The 10,498-nt window shown below is 48.5% G+C and overlaps 1 protein-coding gene across 1 annotated transcript; it reads right to left on the bottom strand.

Moving 5' to 3' along the window:
* Positions 1-265: 265 nt before the first annotated feature.
* On the bottom strand, positions 266-9,802 carry LOC309680022 (solute carrier family 2, facilitated glucose transporter member 5-like; the record flags this gene model as incomplete). The annotated part of the gene is made up of 12 exons (XM_082493507.1): positions 9,725-9,802; positions 7,999-8,097; positions 7,397-7,557; positions 6,770-6,894; positions 4,732-4,884; positions 4,523-4,648; positions 4,050-4,237; positions 3,524-3,634; positions 2,908-3,009; positions 2,429-2,504; positions 1,154-1,281; positions 266-496 (listed from the first exon to the last, which is right to left on the bottom strand). The coding sequence occupies exons 1-12, from the start codon at positions 9,779-9,781 to the stop codon at positions 266-268; spliced, it is 1,557 nt and encodes a 518-aa protein (XP_082349633.1). The 5' UTR covers positions 9,782-9,802.
* Positions 9,803-10,498: the final 696 nt, after the last annotated feature.

Here is a 10,498-nt window from a genome sequence, read left to right as displayed (position 1 = left end):
CTGAGGATGTTGCCCTTTCCCTGTGACAAATACCACGAATGGGCAATTTGTCTTGGCAGTGGCTATGCCATGAGGCTGAATGGTCCTTCTAATTACTCACAGTGAGAACACTCTCAAGACACAATGGGTTATTTGGAAACTTCTGCTGTGGGAAGTTTGCAGAAGGTCTGAATGAAGATCAGTATCAAACGATGAATCGATGCATTTGTTCTCCCACTGAACAAATCCTGAACAACCTATGGGCCAGGCCAAATACTGAGCTGGGTCACAGCTCAATGCTGGAGGATTCTGACTTCTTTCTCTGCCCACCTGGGACAGGGTGGAAATCCTTAAGCTCTTTGTCTTCCTGAATCTCCACCTTGTTCCTTTTGGCCATGATCCTGTTGATTTCCATGAAGGTTTTGTTCTTCGTCTCAGGAACAATAAAGAAGATGTAAACTATAGTGGCGAGGCAGATGGCACAGAAGATGAGGAAGCTGTAGGGCCCCAGTCCAGCCTAGGGGCAATGAAAGAAGACAGAGAAGGGATCAGAGGAATACTCCAGTTGCATACATTACAGGATTTGGACATGCTGAACCCTGCAATAGCTATAAAAAATGCAGCCACAGCGATAGTGATGCGCACATATTTTAAGTTGAACAACTAGAAGTTAGAGGTGGTTCTAGATTCTGTCTTCCCATACCACCAGCATGGATTTATGAAACCACCACGGATTTACTGGAAAAGAAGGGTGAGGGGCTGTTACGTAAATCAAACTAAACTCGCCAGCTCCCTTTGCACAGGCTAAAATCAGCAATTGCAACAACCCGTGGGTCACTACTGCTGGGGACCAGTTTGAACTGGAGACCTAGAGATCAACAGCTAAAATTGGCTAAGATGGAAGACAGGGAATTTGCAGCCTTTTCCATGATCCTGAATTCAGGATCAGACATCCACCTGGAAAAATAACAGCTTGCTTTCAAAGCATGTGCTACAGACCGATGTGATAAAGAAGTGCTGATTAATATCTGTTTCTTGCCCTTAGTAAGTAATCCTGCATAGAGATACTGGGAACCAACTTGGGCACTTACGGCTCTCGCGATTAAGAAGAACACAGGGGTGAAGATACTAATTTTAAGCTGAAGTCTTGCCCTGTCATGTGATCGTGTCTTACCTCCATGTAGAGGAACACGAGCCCCACGGTGAAGTTGCATAGCCAGTGCACAGACCCACCCACCATGAACGCAGCAGGCCGGGATGACTGCAGGAACATCTCGGTGATCATCACAAAGGGGATTGGACCTGGAAGGTAGTTGCACATTTGGAAACCCCAAAGGCAATTCCTCCACTCCGAATTCCTAGATTACACTGTTCATTTCAGTGGCAGGCACTGGTTTCTAAATTACCGGTGTTTAGAAACACCAATATACCAAATAAGGGATTAAATTAAAAAAAAAAGAAAAAAAAAAAAACAACAGGGCAAACAAATGACCTTCCTATGCTCACACACAGCAATCAACCTCTTCTCTCCTATGGCTGCACCCTAACCACAAACCCATCTCCTGCAAAAATTGTAAAATAAGGTTGATAAACACGAACCGTCTCTCCAGAGAGCACCCTGCGAGCAGCGACTAAGCAAGTGATTGCTTCTTCAAAAAACAGAGAAACACCCCAACACATGCAGGTGCTGGAAAAATGACTGGTGGGACAAACCCCCAAGCCCGTGCCCTGCCGCCCCATGGCGTGGCTAAGCAGAATCAGACCGTGTTCTCATTAACGGGGTCAGGCCACAGGTCTAGCTGGCCTGGTGGTCTCCCTGGCTATTTATCAGCCATCTCCCTGCCCCCCGGTGCTTGAATCTGCCTGATGGCATAAATGGAAAAGGAAAGGTTGTATGTAATTCCATCTGCCAATGAAACCTCTACAGGAGTTTCAAACCCACATTGGTACATCCAGCAAGGGTCTGGCAGAGCTTTCCAAGCTAACCGGACAACTCCACCACGCTAAGGAGCTGAGTCAGGACTAAGCCCTTCCAACACCCACACCTATCTGCCCATCTCCTTTCTGCAAAGCGATCTGCAGGGCCACGCGTATCATTGGAGTTGCTTCGGATTCGATTTGTTGCCTGTAGCTGCAAGCACGCAACATCTCTGCCCAGTTGGTAGGGCTGGCTATCTCAGCGTAATTTTGCTCCAGGTATCGCTGGGGGCCTCTCAGGCACAAGCACAGTTGTGCCTTTGCTTTCCCTCCTGAAAGCCAAATGCTCCCCTGCCTCACGGACACAGCCAGCAAGTCACCGGAACGCAATCAACAGGGTGCATGGCCACACCACCAAGAAGAAGTTTTGCCTCCTTGGATTAGCTCCATAAAGCTTTTGATTTGAAATTTAGCATAACACTTGGCTTTACCCAGCTTGTGGAGGGGACTGGACTAAACTGTGCATACTTACTGGCTCCAATAGCGTGTCCGATGATGTAAACAATGACACACGCTATGCTGAGGTAAGACATCCATGAGACGGTGGTCTGTGAAGAATTTAATCACAGGTTAGATGTTGTTCCTATCTGAACACCACCAACACATTAAAGGCACTATGTGCAGTAAGATTTGAAGGCATTTCCAAGCCAGCGTCACCCGCCATTGCCAGATATGTCCATACTTTGCCACAAAAATCATAGCCTGGGTATGATCCTTGCCTCCAACAAATGGACACAATGGGTATTATCTGGATGCACTGGAAGCAGTATTCAGACAAGCAGGATCACAGTTTCCCGGGTTTACTTTAGGTAGATATACAAGCACGGAGACCTTTCGTACTGTCCCCTTCCCACCAGGGAGTAGAAGCAACTTCAAGATATACCAACGGTCTGCTCCCTGGAAGGTCCCAAAATGCATGGGTAGGATCACCCAAGCCCTTCAACTACACACCTGGAGATTGAGGGCCAAAGTTAACACTGCACAGGAGACACAGCACAACCCAAAGCCAGCAAGGAGAAGGATCCTCCTCCCCAGGGATTCCACAATGAAAACCTGAACGAGACAGAAGAGGGTGAGCCCAGACACCTGGGGCACAGCACTTCTTTTTCCAGCAAAATTTATTAAGATAGTCTTTGTCTTTTAAGAAATTCAGTCCAATTTCCACCATCTACTGATGGAGTGTGGGCACGAAATCCCCCAGGAACTGCAAAAAGCTGCATGTGTCAATAACGCAGAGAGTAGGGAGGCCATTCTTCAGTACCCAGTCCCAGCGAGAACTGCGGGGAAGCCCCACGTGGTAACACTGGGCACGGTTACCCCATGGTAATGCTGGGCAGCAAAAGGAGGGCATATCAGCCTGCAGACCAGAGATTGAACACTTCTGCGGCACGTGAGAAATCGGCACGATTAATCACTTTGGTTAGCATAGGTGCCTTCAACCAAGGGACACCGCAGGACAGCTGTCGTGCAAAGCAGCTCACAGGATGTGTACGTAACACAACTTAATTTAAACAGTGACGGACAGGGGAGACTGGAGAAGCCTCAGAAAGGCCCGATAGAAACTTACAGCAAGCAAAGTCATGACGACATTGATGGCACCTATCGACACAGTGACATATTGAACGTTGTTGCTATCCACACCGGCCGACTGGAAGATTCTGTCTGCGTAGTAGAAGACCTGCAGCAAAACCACAGCTGTGTTTGTTTATACGTGGCTGAAGGCAGAACACAGGAATCCCGTTTTGGCTGCTTTTACATCCTGGAACTGGTGCACAGAAGCCCGAGCACTGAATTCTTTAATTTCTGGAGACATTGGTGTTTGGATCCAGGCACAAGCACCTTACTCTAAAGACATCCAAGCTCCCCTTCACAGGACAGCTTGACCCTGTATCTAGTACATGCGCGTATTGGATTTGGTACCGGCCAGGGTCAAACCACCACAGTGTGATGCATCACCAGTGTCCCTGATGAAGAGGCACTCCCGTGTCCTAGGTTCCAGCTCCTGTGTCAGCACTGCCCCACGTCACCCACTCTGAGGTCCCATCCCTTTACTACTCACCCCGCTGGCCTTTCCCACACGCCTCCCCACTCACCGCATTAACCCCGGAGAGCTGCTGGCCCATCATCATGACAATAATAGAGATGAGCTGCCATCGCAAGCCTCTGAAGGTGCACAGGCTGAGTACAGAGAACTGTCCTTCTTCCTTTTCAGACCGGTCTTCTTGGCGCATTTCTTCTATCTCATCGTCCACATCACCCCAGCCTCTCAGCTTCTGCAGGGCTAGTTGGGAGAAGAAAGGGAGTTATGGACCCCGGACAACAGGTCTACAGTGAGCTCTCCTGCTTCTAATCAAGACAGAACAGTATGTAAACCATACTGTTTACATATCCCCATGTCAGGGATTCACATATGCAGAGAAAGGACTAATGTTGCAGGAATTCCATCCACCAGCAGCACATCAATGAAGAATTTCACACTCAGTTGCTTCACTGTCACTGTCGGTCATGCCCAACAATCAGATCTATCCCATTCCACCTCCCCTTTCACTAAAGGCTGATATTGTACCTTGTCGTGCTTGCTCTTCATCGCCCTTTTGTATCAGGAGATATCTGGGAGACTCAGGGAAAAAGGGCAGTGTAAGGAGCTGAATTAGCGATGGGATCCCAGTGAGCCCCAGCAGCACGGGCCAGCCTGCAACAAGGGAGACAAGATGACAACCGTGAGAAATCTTTCCCCATTGGAGCCCACAGAAAAGCCCCGAGCCAGGGCTTTACCTTCGGCATTCCCGAGGATGCTGTTGAGACCGAAGACCTGAGCGACAAGGATCCCAAGGGTGATGAAGAGTTGGGGTACTACCCCAATAGCACCTCTCAGATTTTTGGGGGATATTTCTCCAAGGAACATGGGAACCACATTGGAAGCCAGACCTAGTAGTTAGAGAACAGGGTTAGATGTGCAGCAGCCTGATGTCAGCACGCTCGCCAGCTTTAATAAGATTCCTTTTTCCCACGTGAGACCAAAGAACAGAAATTAGTATCCAAACAAGCTGGCATGAGGGTGGAGGGATGCGACTCCTTGCTGGCTTCCAGAAATTCCCTACTCCTTTATTTGCTCAGTAACATTTTGCAGAGAGCTTTGCTGGTTTGAGATCTCTTACAGGCACATGCTGGAATAGGTATTTCTACTTTAACAGGAGACAGGTTATTTTGAGGAACGCTGCGTTGAGGAACATTACCCACAGTAACCCCAGAGAGCTGCCAGCTCCCACGCTGACACTGCAGACCCGAGCATGCAAAACCCAAACTCCTGGAGTCAAATGACCACACGAGACTCTGATCTTGCATGCCTAAAGTTCCTAGCCTCCAGGAGCTTGGAGCGACAAAGGTGATTGAGCTGTTATCCAAGAGCCAAAACGTCTGGAAACAAGTCTTAAAGCAACTACGAAACATTATAAAACTCATGAGGTGTAGTGTTTTAGGTTCGCACTATAACCAGCCTTTTAACCGCCCAGATTAAAACACGCCAGCGGTGACTCCGGGACTACTGCACTCAGGTCACAGTGGCTCTGAAGGTCCAGAGCTACGTTGCCTGAGCCCTGCCCCAGAGGGGCCCTGCGTCCAGCACGGCTGCCAGCGGTGCTACCAGCACCGGCGCTGCCCTTTGCCGTGGAAGGGCGACGCGTGGGTCCTACCAAAGGCTGAAGCAGGCTGGCCTGGCTCAGCACCTTCCCTCCCCAGACACCGTGGCCACAGTGCAAGCGAGGTTAAGCTGTGAAGGGCAAGTGAGGACAGCCAGTCCGGATTCTTTTGTCGGTTATAAATAACTGGAAAGAGGGATCACACTTCACAGGTCCCTTAGCATTTATTCAGAGAAGCCGTGCTGAGAGCAGCTGCCAGGCTTAGAAGAGTCAAAAGCCAAAGCAGAACCTTCAGACTAGATAACTTCCCTGCCTTAGCTCACCAACTGCAATTGCTGCATGGTACAGATCCCATTGTTTTTCTTATGTCAGTTTCTTGTTTTCTCATTTTATCTTTACAGGATATTCCCAACTCACTAATAAAACATGGAGCGTGTCAGTCTCACCAGCCCCGAGGCAATTAATTGAGCCTAAATGCTGTTAGGACCCTTATCTGCACGCACTCAGTCCAGTACGGCATGGGGCACCCGGCCACGCTCCTTCCTGTTGGTTCCGTATCACTGTAGCTCTCATACAGCCACTTACACCAGCAACTCGCACACCCCCTTCTCCTTGGCTTCCCGCTGCCTTTGCGGGAAATCCAGCGGCTCTGAACCCTTCGCTCTCCTTTTTAACATTTCTTTTCTCCCGCAGGAAGAACAGGCAGTTCCAGGACTGGATTATTGGATCTGGCGTTGTCTCCAACCTCTTTGAGTTAGAAGGATTATTCTGTCTCCGATTATGTTAAAAAGCAAAAAAATAAAGCAAAAAAAAAAAAAAAAAAAAAAGCTAAGCTATCTGCTTTAAGATGTCTGGGAAAAAACAGGTTATCATCATCAGGTTTCCTGGCTGTTGGAGCTCCAGTGGGTAGCAGATGCTTATTACAGAGGATGGCTGCATCTACAGACACACGTCTCCGCTGCACATCTTAATTTCCAGTCTCGCTGCCATTGTTTATTACTTTAGTACTTCTGCAACATGATGACAACTGTTATTCAGGCAAATACAGCATTGTTATGCAGATGCAAAGCTAAAATGTGCTACCTGTGAAACCATCTGTTGTGAGAATAAAAAACCTTTACATAGCCAAGAAGACAATTTATTGCTCTCCTTTTACCATCCAACCTCTTGCTTACCAGCATATATTCCCATGATAACACGCGAAAGGATGATTACTTCAAAGGTTTTTGCTAGCTCTGAGGTTCCCATAAGGATTGCAGCAGTAATGGAGAAGAGGTTATTTATCAGCAAAGTGCCCTTTCTGCAAAGTAATAGAAAAGGAAACAGATTCAGTTTATTTTTTCTAAGGCCCCAAGAGCAGATAGAGCCCCTCTGTGTTACACTCTCCAAAACCCAAATGAATCACCGTCCCAAAGACTAATCAAAGAGAAAATGGCGATTGTCCCATTTTTCCTGCAGGGAATGAAGGCTTCAAGACGGAACTGAAGTTTCTCGGGAAACCCGATCAGGGCCCGATCTCAAATCCCAGCCCAGGACTTTCATCCCTGCGCTCTACCTGGCGCAGCGCCCAGCGCCCAGCCCGGCCTTGACCATGCTGAGGCCATATAAATTCTTCTGCACACGGGAGACGACACATATTGCTGAGTCCAGCAACTAATCACTGGCCCGTCTGCCTCACAATCACGGTGCGCGTGACAGTTGTGCTCCTGACGGGCTTGGCAAGCCGGAGTGACCAGTGAGGCAAGTCTTATCTGAACCCAGCAAACTGTCGGTGAAGGATGTTAAACACCACTGTCACGTACCGGCCACAATTGTTGACCAGAGGCCACACCATGAGGGACCCAAACAAGCCACCCAGAGGGTACATGGACACAGTAAGGGACCAGAGCAACGTCTGGAAGCCACTGTCCATAGGGACTCCACTCCTGTTGAAGTAGGTTTGGTTGTAAAAGTCCTGCATGTACTGGAATGAAATACAGAGCATGTTTAGCACAGTAAGAAAGATTTTCATGCTGTAAAAGCTAGTTGACAAATGCCATAAAGCTTTACACAAAAGCCTTGATAAAATCCAGAATAGCTGAGTTGGGAAATGAATGCAAGAGAGGGATGGAGAAGCCTGGACTAGATAACTGTTACGACCAGCTATCCTGCCTTATAAGATTTGCCTGGTTCCAGAAGGGAAGGCGTTCCTCGTGCCCCAGCTCTGCTGGGTACAAAGTCCGAACAGATTAACATCCCCCTGTCCTCTCCTGGGGAACCACTTCTCACCGGCTGCCCGGTGAGTCAAAGCACGGAGAGGTACCAGCGGCTGCCCAGAGACACCCGTAACCCACTGCTACGCTCCTGCCCTGTTTCGTATGTAAACCTGTTCCCAGGTCATGGTCCACTCCACAGTCCAACCTACCGGGGCTGGAGAATTGATCACAGACACGTTGTAGCCATACTGGAAAGAAGATCCAAACGCCGATATCAGTGCTACCAACGCAAGCGAAAGTGTCATTTTCTGCAGCGGGGAAAGAAAACACACAACCACCACCTTAGAAGAAGCTTTGGCTTTTAGGCATACATGGCATTCAGTAAAAACGATGAAATACCCTAAGACTTGCTTTCTGTGTTTTTCACTTCATGTTGCTGTATGAAGAAAGCCCAATGGGTTGTGTTCATTATAAGTCATTTTGTTCTGCTTGATTTACACACAGTCATTACAGTAATTCCTTCTACTCTTTCCTGGTATCGATGGATCATTTGGATGATGAATAATTTTTAAGTTACCGTGCTTAAAATACCACCCCGCAGGGAAAAAAGTTGTATGCAATTATTCTTTTTCCAACATGCAAATTGGTTGGTGAAATAACACAGGATATTGGCACAGGAAAGCTTTAAAAAGAAGAGATTGTGCATGAAGTGGCAAAATCCCTTTCCTGTTCATTTGTTCTGCTTTGACATGCTGGCTTGCTCTGCCTCCCGCATCTCAGGATGAAGCTGTTTATGGATCTAATCCGATTGCCACTGAAGCCAATTAGAACTTATCCAAGTAGCTCAGGGAGGGCTTGGTTGTGGGGTCTAAGAGCAGCACTTTGCACTTAAACAGAAAGGTGAAGCTGCCATCCGGAGTAGGATCAGACACCAACCACGTTTGCTGGTACACAGCCCTCAGGGTTCAAGCAACTTGATTTTCACAACAATTTAGCTGCTCTTCAGTCCTCGGGCTGGCCCTAATGTGTTGACTGAGCTCTTTTGGGGTTGGTTTGGATTTTTTTTAGGGTTTGGTGGGGTTTTTTTGGTAGCTCACTATCATATATCTCATTGCTGCTCTGTCAATAAAGTAATTTTTCATTGAGACATATATAACTTTCTGTCACCATCATTAGCCTTAATGTCTGCAAGGTTTTATGTCCCAACACAACTCCAGTCCCACATGAAGGTTCTGTCTTTTCCCTAATTGAACAGTTGCCCAAATAACTGCCGGTACTCCTCGTATTCCTCAGCTGCTCTAGCAGCTCACCTCCAGAGATCTGCAGAGGTTAAGGTGCTGCAGGAGCTCAAAATTCAAGTCAATCTCAGAGTGATGGTCAGGAAGAAGCTGAAGCTTCCAGCTTCATTTTCTAGGAGTAGACTGTTGACATTCTCCCATTGGCGATGAAAAGCAGGCTGCCTTGCTCTCGTTAAACAAATCCCAGGAGCTCAAAAGAGCCACTGGTGTTAATTATTCACATTCAGCAATTTTAGGAAAACTTCTGGCATACGCGAGCATTGCATTGTGCAAGATTCCGCAAAGATGCTGCTGTGAAAGGCAGCCCCCATCCAGAAGCATCTGCAGCCTAAAACTGATTAGAAAGTAGAAAAAAAACCCTCAAGCACAGAGGGGGGGAAAGTCACGCAGAAGTTACACGGTAGGTCAGCTGCAGACAGAGGGGAAGTCAGGAGACTCGGTGCAACACTACACTGCAGACAAACTGGGTTTGAGAACATAGGCGTCTCTGCTCTCCCTGTGAGCTCAGCTGTGGATACGGCAGCCTAGAAGATCTTGGTCTTCTCCTTCCCTCTACAAGTACCTGCAGCTCCCACCCGGCTTGCCCTGCATCCCCGGGGGAGGCTGAAGGTGCAAGTATCGAGTCTGGCGTACTTACCCCCTTCGGACCTTCGTTGCCCTCGCAGCTCTCCTGCTTCTCTCCTTTCAACTTCATTTTGGTGTTTGAATCGCAGATGCCGAGGAGAGGCTTTTATAGCCAAAACAGACAACGCAGGGGATGGAAACGCCCTACGCAGAAAATCCCCCTCTGTGACTTTTCAGAAAACATCCAATCAATGCCAAGCTCTATCGGCCGAAGCAAGTTGTTGTTGTCTCACCATTCCCTTACTCTGCGTGACTCCCTCGTGTCTTCTCTTTCTTTTCCTTGTTCAAGTCTGTCGCCACCAGGTCAGATCTTCTTTTGCCGGATCTTGACTCAAAAGAGAGGCGCTGCATAGCTACGGGGGAAACAGGCTCATCTCTCCAGCTAGGAGGGGCTGACTTATCGCAAAAGCTGTTAAATGAGCTGTTTCCCCCCAGCTACGTGTACGTGGACAAGATGAGTCTACGGCAATAGAGCTGCTGCTCCTTCCCCCTGCGGCTCATGGGCAGCGGTGGACGGTGCAGCTGGAGATGCCGCCTGGCAACTGCCACATGCTGGTGGAAACGGGGCATTCTGCGGGAGCAGCCACAGCAGAGAGAGCGTTCGCCACGACCACAGCCGTAAAACCAAACCGCATGAACCCTCCTGCAGCCACAGATTGCGTATCTGCCCTTGGGCCGAAACACTGCTCCTTGTCCTCCTACCTTGCACGGACCGGTTTGCTCGGGGCACTTTTGCAGTTCGCAGAGAACAGGTTCATCCTCTCAGATTTGTGGTTGTGACAGCGCA

The sequence above is a fragment of the Vanellus vanellus genome (assembly GCF_965231255.1).
Source record: "Vanellus vanellus genome assembly, chromosome: 20".
NCBI classification, from domain to species: Eukaryota; Metazoa; Chordata; class Aves; order Charadriiformes; family Charadriidae; genus Vanellus; species Vanellus vanellus.
This window is presented reverse-complemented; position numbering and strand designations above follow the sequence as displayed.